Source organism: Microchirus variegatus (genome assembly GCF_963457635.1).
Source record: "Microchirus variegatus genome assembly, chromosome: 2".
In the NCBI taxonomy this organism is placed as follows: domain Eukaryota; kingdom Metazoa; phylum Chordata; class Actinopteri; order Pleuronectiformes; family Soleidae; genus Microchirus; species Microchirus variegatus.
In genome coordinates, this window is record NC_139803.1 from 12409901 (window position 1) to 12435666 (window position 25766).

The window sequence follows — 25766 nt, forward strand, 5'->3', positions numbered from 1 at the left end:
TTTATGGTCAACACATGCCTTAAAGCAGCATAGACCTATTTTAACACAGATTTGTAAGACCAATTTATCACTCGCGGACCACATCTGGCCCCCGGGCCTTGAGTTTGACACATGTGCCCTAGAGAGAGAGGCCACCAATAATTTGATAGATGAGAGTATAGTTAATGAAGAACATATTGTTTGTTACTTCAGGTGTGCTTCCTGTTTCCAGTAGGTGGCGTAATGACTGGCTTTGCAGGTTACGATCGTGGATATTGGCCCTAAAAAAGACGGTGAAAAATAATAAAGATGGGGTGGAAGCCTGCTGCATGCTATTCCTTCTTCTACTACTAAAACAAGGAGGGACAGTTCACCAGTCCATCAAAGGGGCCACATATATATAAATATATATAGAGAGAGACAAACAACCATCCACTCTCACATACAGTCAATTGAGAGTTTCCCTCATTCCCAAATCTGTATGTTTCTGGACTGTGGGAGGAAACTGGAGAACCCGGAGAAAACCCACGCACACACGGGGAGAACATAATATAACATTTGGTTTTGACTATAATCACAGCTATATTCATCGCATTGCCCCATGAAAACTAAAAACACTTTACACGTGCACCCAAAGAGTAAGTGAAAGTAAAAGAAAACAATGCTGATGATGTATAATCAGAGCAGTTACACTTCACACCAGGATTCTACCTTTGTGTATGAAAAGTGCTTTAGAAATAAAAATGTTTTCCTTGTTTTGACTGCCCAATGAAGTGAGTAACATACACACGTGTTGTGACTTGGACGATGTGGAGTGTATGATTTAACAGAGAAAAGAGAAACAGGGTATGAACTGTAAGTGAAAATGCAGGTCAATATAATATTTAATCAAATTCAACAAAACAGATATCTTAGTTAGTTAGAAAAGGGTTACCTGCAGCTGCAGCCGGGTATTTTCTTTCTTTCTTTTTTAAAATCCCAAATATAAGACAAGCAGTAGTGCTGGGAATACACACTTCAGCCAGCATATGTTTAATGCTTTTTTTATTACAGTACCAGCCTACATGGCTTTAGACTGAGGAAAATTAATAAAATTTGTATTTTATTCATTGGTATATGCAGCAGGTTACGAGATCACAGACGCACAGCTATTTTAGAAAATGTCCAATCAGGACATTGTTTGGCTACTCCCAAATCTCCCACGCTACTTAAAAGACAAACAATTACTGCTATTTTACCAATATTGTCAAAGTTGAATTATGAAATTATCGAGTATGGATGTGTTATCATAGAAAGACGGCGCAAGTCATTAGTCTACAGAAATGACAGTTTTGTGTAGGAGATTGCAGTGCCACTATAGAAACTCTCCTCAATGACATTGTCATGATTTCTTTAAAATTCAATGTAGAGATTCCCTGGTGTCCCTTTTAAAGGCGTCCCCAGAGTCTCTTGAACTGCCCCTGCCTTCATGTAGTACATTCAATCACAGTCTGTTTGGTATCAGGCCTCTAGAGCGACACAGTCACAAACAAGCAGATATTAAAGTATTGAGTAATTGTGACATGTACCCGTGTTACTTTCTCACTCACTAATGTTGGGTTAATTAAAATTATATGTACAGAGAAATAGATCATGAGCCTTTAATGTATTGGTAGCAAATAAATTACAGGATATAGTGATGTAATAACTTAATTATAGGTTATTAAATAACTTATATTGTCCAGGAATTACTTGTTTTTTTCTTCATCCAGTTTATTCTGACAATCTTCTGTTTACTGAAGGAAGTACTAAAATAAAATGTGTTAAAGTAAATGATAGAATAGCAAATAATAAAAATAAGATGTGTTAAATCACTAGGCTCAATACAAACGTCTTTGCAAGAATAATCGACAACATAAATTAACCTATAATACATTAATATATACTTAGTTTCAACTAAACTACAACAGAAAAAATATAATATCAGGAAATAAGTATTTAAATTACCACTTCTTTACATTAGGTCTAGGGACATATTAAATAATTTTAATATTACACTCACTCCGGCATCAAATATGTTATTCGACCCCTAAAAATAACTGTGTTACCTCTTATTTGAGTGAACGACTTAAACCTTAAAAAGTTTACTCTGCACTGCACCTGCAGTCTATGTTGTTGACGGGTTTGTTATAGGGTCACAGTCAGGGTAGAGCTGTCAGGAAGTGTGTGCCTCTTTTTATCATGGAAGGAAATACTGTAGGTGTCACTGATAACACACGATGACAATGGCGAGCGCAACAGAAAGCCGGCAAGAACACGCAAGAGCAGAACCCTCGCCGTGAAGCAGCAGAGTGGAACGCAGCCACAAAAGAACACAAATTCTTAGTTTTAATTTAGTCTATTGGGATTTGATTGACGATGCAACTTTAAGGTCCAGTTTTTGACAATACTTGTGTTAAATGTGTGTAACTGCATCAAAAATAAAAGTTTGTAGCCATTGAAACAGATATTTATTCATATATACTGTATTTACAGAGACACCGTCAAAATTGACTGTAGGTGTGAGTTTAAGAGTGAATGGTTGTTTGTCTCTATATGTGGCCCTGTGATGGACTGGTGAACTGTCCAGGCTGTGACCCTATCGCCCTATGTCAGCTGAGATTGGCACAGCACCCCCCGTGAGCCTCGTGTGGAGGATAAAGCAGTAGAAAAAGGATGGAGACGCCATCTTGTGCTGCCAGACAGGTTTTGCATTTTGAAATGAAAGCATATTGAGTAAAAATAGAAGAACATCATCTTGTACGTAAAGGCAAATATTTGGTCAAGAGACAACCTGCAGTCTCACCATTAGATGTCACTAATGCTCACACACTGGACCTTTAAGTCGTATTGAATAATGTTCAGCAAATGTGCGGCGACAATATAATAATCTCATCACCTGCACCTGATTTTCTTTTACTACAGTCTAATCAATCACACACAACGAGTGGATGAGACGGAGATAAAGACAGAGAGATGAGTCAGTGCGGACTGACTGAAACATGTTGATCCGGGATCATCGTAAAATGCTTGAGGTCCGGCATCGATTAATTCGGACGTGACAAACTGACGACGAGTGGTGCAGTCGTCCGGCAGTTTGTCATGGATCTATGTGCTGTCCATCTGTGGCTTTTCAAAAAGCCACACTGAGCTGACGGCGAGGCCCTGGCACAAGGTCAGCCGCGACTCCTCCTCCTCCCCGCTGTAACGGAGAAGCGTCCACAGATCCTCCACAAACACGAGCCGGGTCTGGAGCTGGTGCGGTTGGCTTCATGTGCTGAGTAAGTACTGCGAGAGAGGAGAGGCGAGGGGCCCCGGAGCGGGAACCCTTCCAAAAGGACGCAGAGTTCTCCGATTGTGGCAGGACGCGGAGTCATCTTTTCTCTCAGTCTCTCAGGTAACGACAGATAGAGAGGTGGGGGTAGATTAAGTAATGCCAGCAGAGCTTTGAGGACACATGGTCTCTCGGAAGTGTGCGTACAGGGCTACAGACACAGGCTTTAGGAAATCATGCCAAACAGCACAGGGGGGAGACGTCCACTGTGGAGCAGCCATCTTCTACACTCCGTGTCAGTCCTTTCTGCTTATTTCTCTGTATTTGCCATCAAAGCTCGTACAAATGTGCTGATGAATTAGAGGAAAGCAGTGTCCTGTTTCAGTCCATTTCCACTCAGAGCTGAGACGTCCTTCTAGGTTGAGGGCCTCTTTGCACTCAACTGCAGCTGCACTCTTTTAAATGAAGGGACATTTAAATACTGAAATGTTACGACGTGCCACGGTTGCCATTTGGTATCCATTGTGTAAATGACTGCCCCTTTTCCCAGTCTCTATGACTGCTGTATAATATAATATATAATAATATGTGTATAATTATGGTTAAATCAATGTAAAAGAATATAGTTTCCAGTATCATAAAGAAAAAAATATGATTTTGTATACACATTGTGTATATACAGTAAAATATATTTAAGTATATATGGTTATATATTTAAGAAGTTATTAAGTCTCATACGTTTGCTCCTCATTGCTCTTTCCCAACTTCCTTTGAGTGAGCAGGTTGGTTTTGTTTCACCTTTGTTGAAGAAAATGATGAACAATACAATACAACTATGTTTTTAAAGCTGCAATATACAACTTTTGTATCTCTAGCTGTCATACTTGTAAATATAAAGTGGGGAAATGACTTTGTTGTACACACTATTCTCTTCATTCTTTTTGATATGGAATAACCCATTTTGATCCAAAACAGAGTGACAACAAGACTCAAAGGGGATCCATATAAAGGTGGTCAGTGTCACGTTACAGCAAAAAAATATATTTTCCAGCTTTAAACAGTCTTTAAAGCTTATAAAATATGCCACTTGTCAATCATTTCCATCCAGTTTTCTTGCATTCAAACAATATTGCTCCATTTCCACTTCTTCAAATGCAATTTTTCTGACACTGCACACAAAATAAACTATAATATTTGGATTAATTGTCTTCTAATATATTTGTTGTGGTTGTCCAATTGTATGTATGATGGCGCTAACTGACCATGTCTTGCTGCTGCTATGTCACACTTGGAAAAGAGTTTTAATCACAATGAAACTAAAATATTACTCTAGTTGATCACTTGCGGGTGGTGTAGCATGTTGAGAAGAAAGAAAAACCGCATCCAAAACACAATTTTCATTATTGAATAATAAGCCAATTATTTTCTGGACTTTTTGATAAATCGCGCTCAAGAAAATAGCAGATATCAGTGATACATGGGGCTGATACAATTACTTGATTATAATTCTATTACTGAATAAATCGTCAACTATTTTGATAATCGGTGAATTGGTTTGAGTGTTTTTAAGGAATTAATACAAGTTTTCTGATTTTTCAGCTTCTTAAATGTTAATATTTTCCAGTTTCTTTACTCCATATAACAATAAAATCATTAAAACTGAATCATTTTCTACCACTTTATCCTCCACATGAGGGCCATGGGTGGCGCTGGAGCCAATCCCAGCTGACATAGGGTGAAAAGGCGGGGTACAGGACACATCGCCAGTCCATTGCAGGACAAACATACAGAGATGGACAACCCACTCATTGTCAACCGCTTTATCCTCCACATGAGGGTTTGTGCTATCTGAAATAGGGCAAAAGGAGGGGTAGACCCTGGACCGGTCCATTGCAGGACAAACAACCATTCACTGTCACATTCACCTCCCGAAAAATCCACTCATACAGAGAGAGAACATGCCAACTCAACACAGAAAGGCCCATGTGTAGTGCTGCAGTGAGGCAACAATGCTAGCCACTGCACCACTGTGTGACAACATAGAGTACATACTGTACATAAATGATCTGGCATTAATAATGAAGTACCATGTATGTGTTTGACAATATCAAATATTTCAGTGTTTATGTGAGCTTTGTTGCTGCAGTGCAGCTTATTTGATTATTAACGTTCCCCATATATATAAGCTTCTGTGCGTTTAACATTGCAGAATAACTTCTCAGGTGTTCACTTCATGAATAAAACACTCTGGAGTGTTGCTGTTTAACTGGCAGTAGTGGAACAAGCACACTATATCGTGCTCTAAGAGCCACAGACATCACACTGTGGAGAACAGAACGAGATATTCACTCACTAAACCTGTGAACAATAATAATAATAAAAAAAGAAAAAGCCGACACTAGTTGAGAAAAAATAAATAAAACACCATCTCCTAAAAACAAAAAAAACTATCTGCACACACTGATTGGTATGCAACACGGTCCTGGCAGAAGTCATGTTTTGGCTGTTTTGCATCGTGACTGAACTAAATGGAGGTGTCTGCTGGTTCTCCACTGTAGCACCATAAGCCTCGAAATGCATTTCACACATGGATGGCTCCTCCATGAAGGTTTCTTTCTCAGGTGATATACAGCCATGCTAAATCTATACAGTCTAATGAATTTGTTAATGTATTCAATGAAAATGAATAATTAAAACAATGTCAACAAAACCTCTCAGGACATCAGCAGAGATGTAAATACATTTCGCTGAGGCCAAAGACGAGTGAAACCGATACAGAAATTAAACTATTATGGACCAGTGCGACAGAAAGAAAGAAACAGCTTTTGACTTACTCTTATTAGTAATATAGTGGGAAAACTAATCAAAAACAGAATTCACCTCGCAGATGAAGTGGTTTCTGTCAGACATTTTCAAATGTTATTATGATGCCTGGAGCCAAATTCAAAAGAGCACTTCCTGGATTAACCACATCAGTTATTTGCATCATTATAAATCATGATTACAAACTAACGAAAGGCTTGTTTCCATTGGGAACTTTAAGGTTTCTCTATAATAGGTGAAGTCAAGATGATTTGGTGCTATACATACAGTATACATATATATAATATATATAAACTGCACTCAACAACCTGGGCACTAAATTTTTTCACTGTATGTTCTCTACATGTCATCACCTGCAGCTTAGAATCCCATTTTTCTTTCCTGACAGCAACAGCAACATATTTTGTGACTCAAACCATTCAAATGCAACGTTGCCATTAGCAGCAATGGAGTCTCATCGACTCATTTACATCTTAAGAGGCCACCTGAGCTTCACTGAGGCAGAGGGCACGGAGAACATTCTGTGTGGATGGGATGTTGCTCTATCAGGGTAGCAAAGCATGCTGGGAATTCAGAGCGAGGAAAAAAAAAAAAAACCTGAGTGTGTTCCTGCGACTGAGTAACTTTACATCAGCTGTGTTTTTAATGCACCTAAAGGAAAACAAGAGGCATGTTGTAATCTGTGTATGTTGGGCCTTCGTTACTGCATCGCTTCACGTGTCCTCTATATGATTCACTGCCACCTCAGTGACTAAAACAGGGAATTCAGATGGCGAGTAAATAGAGCAAAAACGCCAAAGGAGCCATGGGGACCACGACACCTTTGTACCTGACAACAGCCACTACAACAATATAACCTTGAGAGTGTAATTCAGGATGTCCCCGAGCAAAGGGATGAAGTGAAAACTAGGTGATGACATCTTTCCCACTTTCACGTATTCTGTTTCACTGCCACCACACCCAACATCAGCACTGTTTCCTCAGTCATGTGATCTCTTTCGCATGGTCCATACCCCCACCAAACTCACCTGCTCTGTCCATCTGTGCTCCCCTCCCTCCCCTCCATCATCACTGCCCTGATCCCCCCTTCACTCACCTGTTCTATCTTGGCCAGCCATTCCTTATTGCGGGCCAGTTCTGCCATAAAGGCCTGGTGCTTCAGCCACTTCCTGTGTAGCTTCTGAGCCTCATCCCGCGCTGTGTCTCGGGCCATCAGCATCTTCTCTCTCCACCCGCTGTCCCAATCACTCAGCTAGGGGAGACAAAAATAGCCACCATCAGGAGCCCAAGGCTTGAGCCAGCCCTTCTTTCCCACAGGACGTCCTGCCTGCCTCCTCTACGCAAGAGCCACCCGCTCTGCTCTGCAGGGGCCTGGGTACCTGTGCTGTCACCACCCTCCCCAACCCCCACCAGACACCCTTTTCTGGAGGAAAAAAAAAAAAATCAAGATAAGCACCTCAGCAGCAGTGGAAGCAATGGAAGCACTCAAACCCTTCCGCTGGGTCACCCCTGGGTCCTTATGCCCTACTACTTCATGGGTCTTGCAGTCCTGATGCTGCAGTGCCTGCTAGCCAGTCTCACAGAAAAGCAAAGGCAACCAGCAAAAAGAGAGGAAATGCGCCAGTGACAACAGTGGTAAAGAATGACACACATCCAAGATTCCTTGAGGGCTGTGGGTGTCTTTGAAGCTCCAAATGTCAATTACAATCCAGCCGTCAGTGGAGGTGTAGATGTAGCATAAACCACAGAGCAATCTTTCAGCCCGAGCAAAAAAGAAAAAAACCTGACCATCCACCACTCTCCACTCCTGGTCAATCAGTAGTCCTGTCTAACGACGCTTTAGACAGGAGGAGGAGGAAGAGTTGGAGTGGGAGGAGCAGGGTGAATGGGATGCAGAGTGCAGAGCAGGCCGGATAACATAAGCTATCCGCTCTTGAAATGCATCATCCCCACTGCTGCAAAGATGCTCACACAGATGCACAGCAGCCTGTGTGCTGGTGCCAAAATAGCAGATTCTCTTCTCTCCTCAGTTCCCCCTTCCTCATGTCCCTGCACAGCTCTTCCGCGGTTGGTGCATGCTGCTGCAGTCCTTGCCGCTCAGCTATGCGAGTGTGTGTGCGCTTGTGCGAGTGTGTGTGTGTCTGTGTGTGTGTGTGTGTGTGTGTGTGTGTGTGTGAGTGTGTGTGCAATCACAATCAGCACTGCAGTGCTAGAGCAAGGAGAGAGAGAGAGAGAGGAGGAGAGAGAAGGAGGGGAGAAGGGAGGGAGACAGCAAGTGTAGAAGGGGAGAGGGAACGGAGAAAAAGGGGGAGCATCAGAGCAAAAGAAGAAGGGGAGTGCAAGTAAAAAAAAAAAAGGAAAAAATGGTAGGGTGGGGGGTAGAGGAACAGAGAAAGGAAGAGAGAGCCTGCGTCATCCTTCAGTGTCACCAGGGACATTTCTCTGCACTAGAAATGACTGCACTCGGAGCGGGAGCAGGATTTGGGAAGGGAGGGGGGTGTTGGGTGGTGGTGGTGTGGGGGGGGGGGGGGTTGTCGTTTTTTTAAAACAGCTGAATGAGAGGGAAGGAAGGATGCATGCACACAGTGGTCCATAGTGCAGCTGACTGAATTACTGTGCACTCACCGTCTTTAAGGCGACCCCCCGCACGTGATTCTCCTCCTGCTGAAAATGATATCTGCGTGCAGGGTTTGTGCGTGTGTTTCGGGCTCCGTTGAATCTGAAATACAGGAAGAAAAAAGATTTTATGTCATGGAGAAAAAAAAACACATGCTCTGGATTATTTGGTTATGGTATTTTTGTCCGTCTTCATGCTGCAGCACTGAAAACATTTTTATTCATATATTGTTCAGTTTTGTTTTTGGTTTTTTTAGGCGATGATTAAAAGTTTCATGAGAAGAGCAAGTTGTGTTGTTTTCGTTAGACTGATTGTGTATTTTGTTTTAGATGTCTCGTTCAGAACTTTAATCCATCTTGTTATATAATAACATCATATATTATAATGTAATACTACCGCTGCATTAAAAACAGGAGGCAGGAGGGCTGAACAATTCATCGAAATTGTATTGAAATCGCAGGAGGCGTAATATTTGTTAAAGCTGAAACGTGTGTCAAAATACCATTTTAGATTAAATATTGTCTTGATCTATACACAGATCTACACAAATATTACACAGTAATCAACGCAGGGGGTGCTGTGCCAGTCACAGCTGACATAGGTCGATAGGCGGGGTACATCCTGGACAGTTCGCCAGTCAATCTCAGCGCCACATGGAGACAACCGTTCACTCCCCTAAAGTCAATTTAGAGTGTCAAATTAACTAATTCCCATATTGCATGTTTTTGGACTGTGGGAGCTGGAGAACCCGGAGAAAACCCATGCATACACGGGGAGAACATGCAAACTCCATACAGAAAGGCCCTAGTTCTAAACGGGGCTCAAACCAGGGTCTTCTTGCTGCAAATGCAAGAGTGCAAACCACTAATCAAACCACTACACCAACCGTGTGGCCCTAAAAATCTAACCATTCCTGCTGATATCGCGAATCATATTGTAATTGCGATTCCTGTCAAAAAAAAATCGCAATTACATATCTAATGAAAACCCTCAAGCCCATGAAGACAGTAGATGACCCCGCCTACAATGAGGAGGTACTATGAAGTCATGGAAAATGGTGTGCCTCATACCAAACTGAGTAGAGTCGAGTAGAGCTGAGTAGTGCTAGAACTATAAAATGGAAAAGCGCCATATAGTCGGTTGTGTCAGGAAGGGCATCCAGTGTAAAAAAAAATCTTGTGTGGATCATCTGCTGTGGCGACCCCTAGACAGGGAGAAGCTCATATGCAAATATTTCATGACCATGCTTTTTCCTACATAGGTCATTTAATGACCATTAATGACATCAGCACACACTGCGACACAAATGGGTAGAAATCAAGAAGAAAATCGAATTAATGGCTAATATTAGCGCCCACACTGAATATGTTAAATTAATCATTTGAGCCTGAAACAAACATGAAATCTTCAGAAGATCGGTAACATTCACATCATAACGACAGCTTTCAGATAAAAACAGTTGTCAGTTTCAGCTTTAATGCCAATAAAACGGCGCTTTTCCATTATACAGTTCTAGCACTACTCTGCTCTACTCTGCTCAGTTTGGTATCAGTCACATCGTTTTATTACATCATTGTACCTACAGCATTGTTCAGTTTGATTCTTGTGTCAGACGTCGCACTCATGACTCTTCCAGTTAGGACACTCTCTGACTAATCAGTGACCGGCAGTCTGCTGATGTCACATTTTAGTATCGGCTCAGCTCACTTGGAACCTCACCCAGAGTCGAGCCCAGTAGTGCGAGAACTGTACTATGGAAGAGCGGCATATGACATCTCCCTCTGGACCTCTACGATACCAAGTAATTAATCCATGATCACTAGTGTGCAGGTGGATCCCAGTAATGCCACCAGTTTAAGGCGGCACCTGTGTCTGTGATATACACTTTCCTACAGTGGTAAAACGTGGCGATGACCGTCAGCGCTCAGAATTAGTTCTTTGTTGCTTAGGAAACTGTGTTTCTACTTAGTGTTTTCTGTGCCTGTGCCAGTGACAGGAGGCGTTACATTTTGGTTATTTATTTATTTATTCATGAATATTTTTGGCCATAACTCAAAAGTGTGACCAAACACAAAATATCTCAGGAATGCATGAGGACAGTTTAACCTGACACAGAAGGTCGCTAGGGTTCAAGGTCAAAGATCGACATCATTGTAGCCTCAACAATAATATTTGAACATAACTTGTAAATCAGGGCCTTAAGGAAATGTCTTAAAATGTCTCAAATATATCTGTCGTCACCAACTTCATGACATATTTCAGAAATAGCAATTATTTCATGACATGAGATTCAAAGTTGATGATCAAAGATGACCAAACACCCATATTTCTATTTATTGAAAAGATCAGAGCCTGGTCCATTATGTTTTCTTTGCAATGCCAGTACTGTGTTAATATGAAATATTAATGGGAGCGAGTAGTGAGAGAGTCTCACATTAATCATGTAGGAACATTTGGGTGTAAGTGTGCATCACGTCATCAAATGTGTCAACCACCATTTCTGACCCTGTTTACTGACATCATCATTTGGGCAAATATGAATGCAGATGTCACGTCATTAAAAGTCCACGGTTTACCTCACCTTGCGCCTTATGTCACCTGTCCAGGGTGCAGCCCAACCTTTTTGCCCTGTGTCAGCTGGGATTGGCTCCAACCCTTATGTGGGAGATAAAGCAGTAGACAATGAGTGAGTGAATAAGAGAAAAACAACAGGAGAATTAGAAAAGGAGGGTTTAAGAAGAAGAGACACATAGCTGAGGTTATCTGTGGCTTGCAAATTTAGAACAGTCTTTAGCATTGGCACAAAGTGTGGCTGCTGTATGTTGTTAAAGCTTTCATTTATGTACTTAATGCATAGTTACATTTGCCAATCGGCCCCTGATAAACAACTCCTTCGTCTTAAAGAACAAGTGAAGTCTAACAGAAAGCAAACACAGCCTACTCACACCACCTACAGGGAAGAGAGAGCATCTCCACCAATCCTAAAAGAATAATTTTCAACACTTTTCTGGCTTCCAACTGGTAACAGCTGTTGAATTAACCTTTAGTCAATCGTATTTAATCAATTTGATGTGATTGATGGGCGGCCTGTGGCACAGACTCAACGCTGTATTAACTCCAGCTGTGTTGAATATGGAGATAAATGGAGAATAAACTAGATTTATCCAAAGATGTTAAAAACATACTGTGTGTTATGTTGTCCTTCTTCTCTCAGCTCTCTCAGTGGATCATCTCTCTACAGCTTGTCCTATTCCCTGTGTCCTCTTCACAACATCCAACCTTGACTCGCTTACTTTATTTCCAAAAGTGTTCAACCTGAGCTGTCCTTCAAATATTGTCATTTCTAATCCTGTCCATCCTGGTCACTCCCAACTAAAATCTGAGCATCTTCAGCTCCACCTACTGTCTTTTAGAAGGTACAACTGTCTCTAAGCCTTGGATCATAGCAAGTCTCACAACCATCTTGTAGACCTTCCCTTTAATTCTTGCTGCTGTCCTTCTGTCACATTGTGTTCATTTTGTCACCGATTTTTTTTAGATTTAGTCTTGGTCTTTTAAAATGTTCTTACTAGTCTTTGTCATATTAAGTCAGTCACATATAATTTTAGTCTAGTTTAAGTCAAAAGAGAACTCAGGGTATCTTAGTCAAGCCTTAGTCAAATGGTGTTTGACACAAAATATTGATTAAATGTCACAATTACCTTAAAAAAATACACTTTTTGTCAGCGTTGTTGCATTTGTGACCAAATATCGAGCGTTTTCCTTCTCCCTCGCATGTCGTCGCACATACCAAGAAATAAAAGCTGCTGCACATGAACTCATACATTAATGTATAACTCAACTCACATGCTAACAGCTGGTTACAGCCGTCTCCTCATTATGTTATTTCAAGCAAAACATTTTGATCTCGTCTTTTTACGTCAGTCAAAATGCATGTTAGTACAGTCTTAGCTGGTGTTTTAGGACATTGGGTTGTTGAATAAATTTAGTCTCGTCCTGTCTGACGGAATCAACGCTGCGGTCACAAATCAGCCCTGACACTCGTCTCCACCCTGGTTATACTCTCTTCTTCACCTCTCTTGTGCACTGTCCATTGCTTTGGACGATTGACCCCTAACTACCTCTAATCTTTGCATCTTCACTGTACCACCCGTCGTCTCACCGTCATTCGCACACATGTATTCTGTCTTCATCCTGCTAACCTTCATTCCTCTTCTCTCCAGTGCAGACCTCCACCTCTCCAGGCTCTCTCTCTCTCTTCCACCTGTCCCCTTCTCTCCCTGCAGATTACAATATCATCTGCAAACGGCCCGGTCCACGGAGACTCCTGCCTGACCTCATCCGTCAACCTGTCCATCACCACTGCAAACAAGAGAGCTTGAGAGGTAGCCAAATCAAATATGTAGGTCACTGAAAACATTATCTCTATAATGACACTCTTTTTTCTGAATCTTTCCAAATCAATTCACTGTGTCTTAAAGCAATGATTCCTAAACTTTTTATGGTTTTCCCCCACAACGTTCTCAATCTAAATGCCAGTAAAACTGAATTACTTATTGGTTAGAAATCCACACTTTCCAAATCCATATAGACTAAATCTAATTCTCAATACTTTATATATATATATACAGTATATCTAAAATAAATTGGATGTCTTATATTACTATTTAAATATGAATATTTAAATATATATATATATATAAAAAATATATATACATACACACACATATGTGTATTTATATTTAAAAAGTAATATAAGACATTTTGTTTTAATTCTCACATATTTAAATGTATTACATTCAATAATTACACAGTCAAACACGCACACACACACACACACACACACACACACACACACACACACACACACACACACACACACACACACACACACACACACACACAAGCTTGTTTCGTGTTAAAGTCAATGTTATTATTCTCTCAATTTAAAAAAAAAAATCTCTGTTTCTGACATTTCTTCGCATGATTAATATGCTATTATTCTGAAGTATACATCCTTCCATATATATAAAAAAAACACTTTTACTTTGAAATTCTGGGAAATACCATCATGGTCAAATAACATCCAAACTCTAGTGGCACTGGGGATATTTTCTATATTGAATTAACTGTTATCATAAGAACATGAGTGATACCATATCAGACATTCATCTTGCTTCACTAGTCCTCCTGGTGGTTGACACAAGTAGTACATGCTGAGTATTAACAAGCTGTGTCCACACAGACACAACTAATTTTGTGGCTGTACATGAAAGACTTCATCGACTGCGACTGTAATTGTGTTATTTAGTTTTTGTTGTATATTAAACTTAACCATACGTCTCGCGCTAATGTGTGAGGGCAACACCTACTCAATAATTTAATCACAGTCGCTTGCTGAAACATCTGCTCGACATCTGGGAAGGAGCTGCTTTTATGTGTGAGACAAAAATCGCACACGGCCCTGAATACACTGATCACCTTACTTCATTGTATTCAGATTGCATTACTCGAATATTGGGAGTAAAATCCAGAGTGGCATTGGGTCACCTTGTAATCGTTCAACCATGGCACCTTTCATCTTTCAAATCAGCTCATTCCTTCTACATTACCTCATACTCGTGACATAACAGCACACTAACAACATGATGATAGTGTGGTAATAATTGTGTCAGGTAATATTATGTTATTTCTGGTGTGGTTTCAAGCTTGGTAATAATAGTGTTAGTGGTAATAAGGACATAATATGACAGTAACATTATGGTAATGAGGATGACTATAGGTGTAAAACCTTCAAATCACAATGTTTATGAATCAGATTTGAAAATTCCTACACGTACATTTCCATTGCTACTACAAAGCCATTGCTTTTTTTGTCCTGTTTTAATGCTTTTATTATATTTGTGCTGTGTTTCTCAGATTTGAGTAAATTTTTATTTTGTTTTGCTCTTAATCATGTATATGTACGTAGCCCCAGACAGGATATCACAGCTTCTTTTTTTTGTTGATAAAAATTAGGTTCTAGCTGGTTTCTACATCACTATTAATTCAATTAATATTTTTATAGAGTCCCCCCATGTCATGTCTGTTGCTCCATATATACAGTACAGTACGTAAATTTTATAGTGAGACTAAAGAAAATTCTCTATTATTCGCTATTTCTATTCTATTCTATTTGTAAAAAAAAAAGGTAATTAATATAGTAAAGTGGGTCAAGGTGATAAGATAAGGTGTAGTATGACAGGTTGTTTTAAAATAATAACAATATAACTGTTTCATGTGCCTATAACTCACAATATAACACTGTGCATAACATTAAAATATTAAATTAACTGCACTGATTGTAAATAAGTGTAAAACTGCTGTCAAATCTAGTAAATCCAATAATCCATAAAAAGACTTCAAGCATACAGTAGGTATGGTTGGGATCTTAATACCACTAGAGGGCAACCCTGTTTTATTTCCCTGGCGCTGTGTTACTGATAGAATAATAGATAATATATAATGTATAAAAATGGTGAACAAATGCTTGTAAAAACTAGTCTTGTTCTCTGAGATGGAGATGACATTTTTACTGCATTTACTTGTGTCACAATGACAATTGTGACATTGATAATTACTTGGGAACTAGGGGCTTATGCCTCGTCTAAATAAACATGTTCTCTTTTGTTTACGAGTGCCGGGAAGAAATGAGCTCCACGACTTTGATTGACATGAGTTGTCGTCACGTCGATGAGCAACGATTCTCCCCACATGATTCACTGTCTCTCTTTTCCACTGCTTTAAATGATGTAATCAGAGGATTATTGTTTAACTTGAGTGTTCGAGTTAAATTAAATACAAATATGTGTCATATATATTTTTTACAAGGTTAAAATATTTAGGTGAAATTATTTATATTTGGAAAAAACTGAATACAAAATCATAAATCAATATCCCCTGAATGAATTGATGTTTTTCATTACTACAGAATTAACCTTTTGGATCTATTACGTACCTTTTGAGTTTTAATGACATCTGAAGGCCACCGTAGTTTCTCCTACATGTTTGGAAGCGAAGATTCCATTATTGATGTAAATTGTTGAAATGATAGTTATTGCATAGATAATTTCTTGTAATGAGGCAGACAAAATGGATTTAAATTAAGATAAAAAAGCCAGTTTAAAAGCTCTTCCTGCTCTAATCATTCCAATTATTCCCACTGTTTACACTGAGAGTACAAGATCCCCCTTCAAGCCTTTCATAGCAACTAAGCGAAAAAAGTAATTTCAAAATGTTGCATTAGCTTTCCAAGTACAGCTCAATACATATTTGCACAAACAAGACACATGTCACATCTTACAAGGTGCAAAACACCATTTAAAGTTTGGTTTTGCACAATCCCTTGAATGAATTTATGAATAAATGCTTTCTTAAAAAAGGTTAAAACTGCTGTCAGTATATATATATAATTTATTTGGGCTTACTTTAAGCCAACTTCTGCCCTGGTGAATTTTGTTATTGATTTTATAATTTTGCCTCTGTTTGGTCAGATTTTTTACGTATTTCATCTTTAATTAACTTCAATTAATCATTGCAGACTGATTTGAAAGTGTTCGATCATGAAACATGGCCATACTGCTCACCCCTAATTACAGAGACTTTCACTCCCAATGAATGAAATCTTTTTTTCCCATTGAGGTTAAAGGCCAGAGGCAAAACAAGGTTATGACCGACATAAAGCACAAAGCTGCAATTATCCAGACTCTTAAATCTGATTCTAACTTTCCTTTGTACTTAGACAAATATGGTCAGTGTGAAGCAGCCAGCTATCACACAGTTTCATTTAAATGTGTGTCAGCATGACTTAAAAAGTAAAAGGTGGACTTTTGGACTCCAAAGGCAAACAACCTGTTAACCTTTGGAGATAAAGGAGTGTATCGTCACTGGAAAACCGAGCGGCCTTTTGGAGGCTTTGTGTTCTCTCTCTCTCGCCGACTTAACCGTCAATCAATCTCTATTCTGGGGAGGAAATATTTCACACGCAACAATTAAAGGGAGTGCTGTAAACTAATTTGATTCATTTAGGCCGAGCACCGGTGTAATGCGGCGTTACCACTCCTGTGGTCAGAGGGCATCGCTTTAACTGCTGTGTGTTGTGTGGGAACTAGCCTACGGACTGTTAACCTTGACCACATGTTCCAACACTCCAAATGGACCCTTTAATGACAACCCAGAGTAATGACTGACTTCTCCCCGGCAGGAATGCACTTCAACGTGCAACTTTTTGAAAAAAAAAAAAAACTCAATGCATATTTCTGTCATGTGCAGAAAATGACATGTATTCATCTCCGAGTGTGCGAGATGATTTAAAAGAAACACTTTAGTTTAGATTTTTACGGTAAATGCTATCCCGTAAAAAAACAGTGATTCATATTCAGATTCACGCATTTCGGGACATGGGAGGAAATGTCCTGACATTCCTGCGTGGAGGAAAACTGCCAGACATGTCATGAAATCAGCACTGACAGATTTGCATGGTTTTGTTACAAGGTGTAAATCACCAGGTTATAGTAATGTTCTACTTGTGGCTAAATTAGAGAGCACAGGATTTTCTGAGTGACCCAAACAGTGTTGCTTCTTCTCTACATAGCAACCAACTCTCCTTTATGGCCCAGCAGAGAAAAAAGTCCCATTAATCAACTGGCTGCGACTAAAAGAGGCTTAAAGTCTTAAAACTATGTTAATAGACACACTGCCATATTTTTATATTACATATATATATATCTTTAACGTGCAATATGCAACTATCAGTATTATAATTGTCAAGAAACAAATGTATGTTTATGTAAATATAGGTCACTGATGTCTTGAGCAGGGAGTGAGGTCAAACTCCTTCTCTATATTTGAGTACCAATCAAAACTGCACCCATTACATCAGTATAAGCAAAAGTTATTATGCAGGTTATTATAGTTCACAAAAACTAATGAAAACTAAGTGAAAAATCATTTTCCTCAACTGAAATAAAAATAAAAAACCCAACAATAACTGAAATTGAATTGTGTGTTTACAAAAATAACTAAAATTGTAGCGTCTTTTCATTTATTTTTCTTCATTTATTTTTAATCTGAAATTTGAACAGTATAAAACACATTTAAAATTACTTTTGTTATCACTTTTGTCTTAATGTCCAAAAACAGGCAAACATTTTTTTTAATTTATGTACGGCCATCTTTCCAACTTTTTCCTCTCTGGTGACAAATATGCTGATTCACTGCTGAAATTACCGTAATACCCAGACCGTTCTGACGAGCAACATCTCAGCTTTCAGAAACCGCTGGAATTGTTCCGATAGCACAAACTGTCGCGTAATTACAGTAACGCAAAGTGTCGTTTGGTGTTAAACGTTTAATCTCCAGTATGATACTCATTTAAATTACTGATACCGAGAATGTATCAACGACTAATCTATAATCTATAAGATTGTGAATGAAATGTTTAAATATCATGATTAAATGTATGATTAACTGTTGAATGGAAGATGATACCTATTCATAAGGCTTAATAAAAATACTAGTAGGCAAACATTTATTTCCCTATTTTGTCCTCGTACAAGTCACAACATTGGAAACCTCCCCGACGCTGCAGAATACACCTCCTCTCCGCACACCGCCGTGATTAATAGTGACAGACATTCTGTGAATAACACTTTCGATGCCGAGCTGCGCCTGCCCAAAGACCTGGGGCGTCGTTTGGAGCCAACAACTGAGGTTTTATAGCTGCCGTGCACTCTGAGATCCGATGACAACAGCCAGCTATACACGTAAGAGCTAGTAATTTCAGACAGAATGATTCACAATTGTTGTGTCAGTGGAATTGCTCTCAGCGAGTTTTCTTTGTTTTTTTAATGCAGGACAAGATCTGCGATGCAGACACTCTCTCACCAAGTCACCAAGACTGAAGAGGTGTGCTTCTCTCAAAGTATGTCTCTGCAGCACATGCTGACAGATGATTACAACGGCTCCCACGATACCCAACTATAACTCAGGACGATCTGACAACTTTTATTTTTTGTTTGGTTTTTACATAAAGTTTCATGTCTTATCACAGAGTAGTGACGTGTGACTCCGAGAGAATCTCCTTCACTGAAGGTTTGTTCTGACAGTAGAGATGAAAAATGATAGATGGACAGAGAACTGTTGAAGGTCTCACAGTCTGCTCCGAACCCCGCAACCCACTGATGAAGCTCCTGTATTTCCAATTGTGAAAAGTATATTAAAGTACTTAAAGCTGCAGTGTGTAACATTTGTCGGTGTTGTTATTTTGCCTCTGGTTGATCTTCAAAAACAGAAATGATGTAACTTTATTTCATCTGAAAATGGGCTGCAATGTCAAGCAATACTTTCACACCTGACTGTGGAAGTGTTTGTGTGTGTACACTATACACTGAAAAATTGACTGAAAATTCCAGTTTCCTTGGTGAAGACAATCAGGAAGTACCAAGATAATGAATAGCCAGGGTGCAACTCCTCTGGTTGCTTATATTTATAGCACTACTCGGCTCTACTCTACTTGGTTTGGTACCAGGCAAATATAATAATATTTTCCATTACTATAGTTCTTCAATGTGGGCGGGGTCATCATAGCATGGCTGCACAAAACTTCCATGACGTCATTCTATAAGCGTTACACCCAAACTAGTGACGAGCAAAACAGTTCTTCTTCGTTGTACTGAATTATCAGAATCAGTGAATTGGATTAGTTCAGTTCTTCCTGCATGTCGAGCCAAGAACTGGATAATGGAAAAGTGACAAAGGTCAATAGAAAAAGATCCTACGTCTCATTTGTGAACACTTTCCTGAGGAGCTAATAGTCTCAATTTCCAGCTTTGGGTCTGTTCTAATAGAAAGTGGTGTCAGTTTTGGAAAATATGTTCCCATGCATGTGATTTCTGTGAACTTCCATTTGCAAAACGTCCACATATTGCATATTGGCTCCAACGACAGTTCAAATTCTTATGGGCCTGACTGAGGGAGCATTGGTGTGTATACAGCAGCAGTGCAGGAGTGGGCGGAGACAAGAAGACAAATTACAGAACGAAATTTTTTGAGCAGTTGACATCTGATATTGTTTGTAGGCACTTCTTTGTGTTTTCAGCCACACATTTAACCTTTCTGCTCAAAAATGTAGTTTTAATTTCTTGGTACTGTGCCATTCTTAGGGTGAATTCCAATTATTTGCTTAACCCTCAATCTTAACCCTCAATCTCAAAAATGCGCGCTCCTGCTAGTGCAAGTGCTGTCTCGATTCTCAGAAAAATTAAGTTGAGGGGCGAGTTTAAGGGCTGTATCGCCCTCAATATTGAGATTTTCAGAGACCACCCTTGGGAGCAAGGGCTACCCAGAATGCATTGCGTGTTTTCACATAAGAAAGATGCGTCGAAAGCAGCGAAGCGAGTGCGCTACAAATTAAGTATTTTCTTTGTTAATAGAGATATAAAAATGATTAAAACCATTGTATTATCTTAGTTTAGGCCCATATTATGGATTACTGACGTCATTGTTGCATAACATTTACTTTTATTTTACGATCTTTTGTCAATCGCCGGCCGGTGCACATACGCGATCGTTTGCTATGGTTTACTTTTCAATAAGCCGTGGTGTGCGGTAACTGTCAGCTGAATATGTTCGTGGTTGTGGTATTTGTATGAGTATCATCTTATAACTAACTGACAACCTAATAACTTCACTGAAATAAAATAATAAATAAATAATCGTGACGTAAATGTGTTCTTCTTCTTCTTCTTTTTTGGAGTTGACAGACTTCAAGTTATTCTGCCCCCCACAGTCTGAAGACGTATCTGCATTTAAGGGGTGTCCCATTTCTAAGTGACAGAATAATCCTCAACACTTGGTTTTGAGGGCCAGTTAAGATAAGGGTTGAGCTTCAGGGTTAAGATTGAGGGTTAAGATAGGAATTGGAATTAGCTCTTAGAACTTTAATTTCACAAAGTGACGTTTTACAAAGTTTGATTTGATATAGAAGTGGCTTTGATGAATCATCCTTGCAGCAAAAAACTAAAACAATTATCCAGTGCACTCTATGTGCATGCAATTTACAAAGATCTAGAGAGGGCGTGACATTCCTGCGACAGTACATAGAAATGTAATTACTCAAAAATAAAATAAAATAGAATGTTTTAAGACGATCCATGTAAACACTTGACTAAAGGGAAGCGATGCCTTTGCAATGAAACCGATTAGACTATGACATGGACCAAAGATTGGCACTTTACACTTGATAAAGCAGACATTCAGACATTAAATATTCCTAAGGGATTGTGGTCCAATAGACGACGGTGGGACGCCGATAAGCGCAATTCTTCCTTTTTTTTGTGACTGGAGGCTTTTTATTAAGGTGAGAAAATTCCATGACAGACACCGAAAACATGCATTAACATACCACTGCAAAGCCAAGGTTAGCGAACCTGGACTTTACTCACTTATTACCCCTAACTACCCCTTTGGAAATATCTATAATGTTTGGCACACAGACCTCTAATAACAAACGACTAACAACCAGTCATTATGGGGGCTTGAGCAGGAGATTTACAAATCTAAGGTTCGGGGGTGTTGGACAAGTTCCCCCCACTTGAAAATGGTTATTCCATCAAGGGCAAGGCCAGCAGTGTGATAAAATCTCCTGATTTATTCCTGGCGGCTGATAATTACTGGTGTCTTGTCACCTGTCAAAAATGAATGGACGGGGAGAGTCCGAGGCTGTAGTCTTCATGCTCTTTACGCCGCGGCAGTAAATCTGACATGTTTGTGAAGCCGTAAATCACGGTCCTGCGATAAAGCCTGCGCAATCCTCAGATCTGAGCAGCGCGCGCTGAACTGTTTTAGCAATAAAGGTATGCAGCGGATCAGCGGGGTTACTCGAAAAAGGTGGTGCAACAAAACAAGACACTGGAAAATGAGTGAAAGCTTAAACGTCATCATTGCGCTGCAACTACTTTAACCACAATGTGACGATACTGTGCAAGACAAATACACAGATTAAACAGTTTCAACTCCAAACTGCTTGTGTTGTACATACACTACCGTTCAAAAGTTTGGGCTCACCTATACAATTTTTCCAGGTTTTCCATTAAAAGTCACACTTTTATTCATCAAAAGAGTTGCAAAACGAATATAAAATATAGTCAAGACTGCGCTAAGCTGTGCTAACATAATTGCACAAGGGTTTTCTGATCATCCAATAGCCTTCTAACGTGATTAGCAAACACAATGTACCATTAGAACACCTAATGGTACACACCTCGGGCGTCTATGCACCTATATACATATTACCAGACATTTGCAGCTAGAATAGTCGTTTACCACATTAACAATGTATAGACTGTATTTATGATTCATTTAATGCTATATTCATTGAAAAAAAGGGCTTTTCCTTAAAAATAAGAACATTTCTAAGTGAGCCCAAACTTAAAAAAAATAAAAATAACAAACCACTTTGGCTTTCATGGCAGTTTTGAAATACACAAACCAAGAGCATAGTATGGTATGCAACTTTGACTTATGTATGGCTCTGGGGTCGAGGTCTTCAAGTTTCAAAGAGGCGATAATTCTCGTTTGCTACATAATAAAGTGGGTTATCTAATTATCGGTGTGGCAGCAAATATAATGCAAATCTCAGAGGTCATTAAAATATGCAAATCCTGCGGTTTATTTATTGCAATTATAAATTGTGTAGAACCCTATCCTGAGATATCATGAGAAAATAAGCCAGTGTCCATGGACACAACAGTAAAACAGCCAGACTGAACGTTCCCACCTCAAATCAGTGGTTAGGAACTGAAAATTCTGGGCTGTAATTGTTTTAAAGGTTGGCGTCTCAGAGCCGCAACACTTATAATAAAACCAAGAGAGCAGGAAGGAAGCAATGCTCCTCAACGACCCCCAGTTCAGTGTCTGAGGCCGTACCCTTTATTTAGTTCCCTGACCCGTTGCACTTGGCCAGAAGCTTAGCTAAAGGTCAGTACAGTCACCTTTCACTGACCACTCCGATATCTGATACAGAGATCTTTGCATATTGACGTAGGTTTTCCGTTTCTCACACACCAGTTTATCCGAAGACAACCGCGAAGCTTAAATAAAACACTGGACAAGCTATTTATTCTATTCTGCATTGAAAGAAAATGTTAAGAAAGTTACATACAACTTGTAGAGTTATTAACAAAAAGAACAACTTAAAAGTATTTGTATAGGAGAAAAGGAACTATATCTTTACTAGCAAAAGGCTATGAAAGATCGATAGCCTCAGTCAGAACTAATTGCAGGCTCTAATTGTAAAATTTTTGCCCTTGTTTTTTCTCCCTCTTTGAAGTCTAAAGCTCATTCTGCTCTTGTCCTCAGGTGCTGCCCAGGCCTGATTTATGGGGACGGGTTCCAGGGAAGCTACTCTAAATTACATGGCCCTTAAACCTGAGGAGAGATGGAGAGAATCGCCACTCCAGAGAACACCTAATTGCAAGGACAAATCTGACCTGTGGTGGATAAGGAGATTCCTCTCTTCCTGCGCCTGAGAAAAGGGGAAACATATGTAACAGCATGCACTTGGATGATGCAATTTGTCAAATACCACTTTCTCGTTACACCTACGTAGACGAATGTTCCTTCGTTACGTGCCATGAGAGAGGGAACACGATGTACAGGAATAGCGTTGTTATCAAGTCTAATGCTGCGTTTATTTATGTAAAGAGAGAAATGACAATGACATACGATGCTCCGAGTAATTATTCCATTGGTGAATTATTCCACAAATGAAATCCCTTACAAAGGAAGTGTAAAATTGCTGCCGTTTTTTTTCCACCTACTAATAATTGGTATGTTTTGCTCGTGTGTTTTTACACTGATGTGGAGTGTTAAAAAAAAGTTTTGTAAGATCCTGTAAGAGATGTGAGGGAGAGTCAGAGGAGGAGGTGACAGTGCCATTTGCCTCCAGGGCGCCCATAAACCTGTAGAAGGAGAGAGAGAGAGAGAGAATGGAGAGAGTGCTCCATTCCTCAAAGGTGACTGGGCCATGTGACTTCAAGAGCTTTTAAAAGCAGGCCAACCTGTCTTGTCGAGGTACAAGTAATCACAAGGCACCAGAGGAGTCAGAGGAGGAGAGTACCTGGGCTGTCGGCGCAGCAGCGAATACCGACAGCCCCACGGAGCTGAACACGCAGGACGCGCTCGCAGGCTGACACACACAGCGACTGTACCCACTACAACTTAACTCAGACGTTCCACCGCTGTTGGCACAATGAGCTGCAGCAGTGTTACAGGTTCCGAATTCTCCGAGGATGAGCTGGAGCTTGGTGTTCTGGGCCAAGAAGAGGATGAGGGGAGTCCCAAGCCTTTCCAAGACAGCGAGAGCGCCACCAGCAGCCCGAGTGACCCAGAGGAAGGTCAGACCAAGAAACGCAACCGACCAGTCCGCTCCAAGGCTCGACGAATGGCTGCAAACGTCAGAGAGCGAAAGCGCATCATGGACTACAACCAGGCCTTCAATGCCCTACGCGTCGCTCTGAACCACGACCTCAGCGGGAAAAGGCTGTCCAAGATCGCCACGCTGCAGAGGGCCATCAACCGCATCTCCGCTCTCTCGGTTTTCCTGAGCACAAACCCGCCCAGCAAACCGTGCGCCCACCGCGAGTGCACCAGAGCGTCTGCGGGGCCGGCGGGGACAGGAACGCCTCGGCCCGACCAAACCAGAGTGCCGGTTCCTCATGTGGAGCATCAGAGTTACCTCCCCTGGCAGGCGTCCATGCCTCACCAGATGCAGCCACAACAACAACAACAACAACAACAACAACAACAACAACAACCTCGCCACGTGCACAGACTGCCCGCAGAGCCGCACGTCTACATGGACAACAACGCCATGTCGTCGTGTCCCCCGTCCCCGCACTATCCTTGTTATCCCACTGAGGGACAGCTTTACGCGTCACATGGACACTGCGGCAGCCCACACAACCACCCGCCCAGTCCGCTGCGCTTTAACCCTCAGGTGGCTGAGGGGTTGGGGTACCAGCCAGGGATGTGGGCCTCCTGCACTCAGGGATACATGGACACTTTTGCAGAGCCGCCTCCTGCTCTGGGGCTCCCGTGGCAAGTGAGCTACAAGCAAGAGCCGGCGCATGGCCTGTCTCTGTGCTCTGACATACTGTAACAGGTACATTTGACCACTGTGAGCCCTGAGGACCGCTGACAACACCAGTGGACCACCAGTCAACGATCTCAGGGAGAAAACTGACACGAGGATTTGAGCTTCCTGCTGTTATAAGTGACTCAGTATTACAAAAACACAATGAAAATAAACGTGCAATGGCAATATAGACTGCAGAATGTTGTAAATAGTGGAAAACGTGCATTTCAAAATGTTCTACTATTTGCTTTTGTTTATGGTGCAACTGCTATCAAACAAACGTGGGACACATGCTATACTCCTGTTACTTGTTCCTACACTATGTTTTCAAGTAGTGGATTTCCATGAAAATGTGATTTGTACATTTGTAAATGTATTTATTCTCTCTCATGGCTGTTTGTAAAATCATATTATTTTGTAAACTTCTGAATTAAATGATAAAAAAAAAAGATACCATTCTTGTTTTTAACGTTTCCTTTTTCGTGAAATCTACGTGTTTGATTGTAGCCTGAGGTTGGTGGCCTCAACCTCTCCGAGTATGAGATGACAGAGGTCCTTCGCTCATTGTAAAAATGTCCTTACAAGTCCATTCTTGTCATTGTTTCGGAGAAGAAGATCAGTCAAGGTGCAATTTACTCCACGCAAAAAATAAAAGACTGACGGTGTCTTTTTTTTTCCCCTTCTTCTACGTGCGGCAAAAAAATTGCGAGCAATGCCGAGTATGACAAGTGCACACGACGCATTCCTGCATTTTCCTGCTTTACTGCATAGAAGTGAAAACCACTGCTCTTGCAGCAACATTACCAGAGGGTAAATGGGTCAGATGGCAATCAATAAAGAGTCAATTCTGAACCACAACCTCTCCTCCTACCATCTCATTT

At 40.4% G+C, this 25766-nt stretch overlaps 1 protein-coding gene across 1 annotated transcript; it reads left to right on the top strand.

Annotated features, from left to right (window-relative positions):
• Positions 1 to 24000: 24000 nt before the first annotated feature.
• bhlha9 (basic helix-loop-helix family, member a9) lies at positions 24001 to 24909 on the top strand (the record flags this gene model as incomplete). Its single annotated transcript, XM_083910160.1, has 1 exon — positions 24001 to 24909. The coding sequence occupies one exon, from the start codon at positions 24001 to 24003 to the stop codon at positions 24907 to 24909; it is 909 nt and encodes a 302-aa protein (XP_083766286.1).
• Positions 24910 to 25766: the final 857 nt, after the last annotated feature.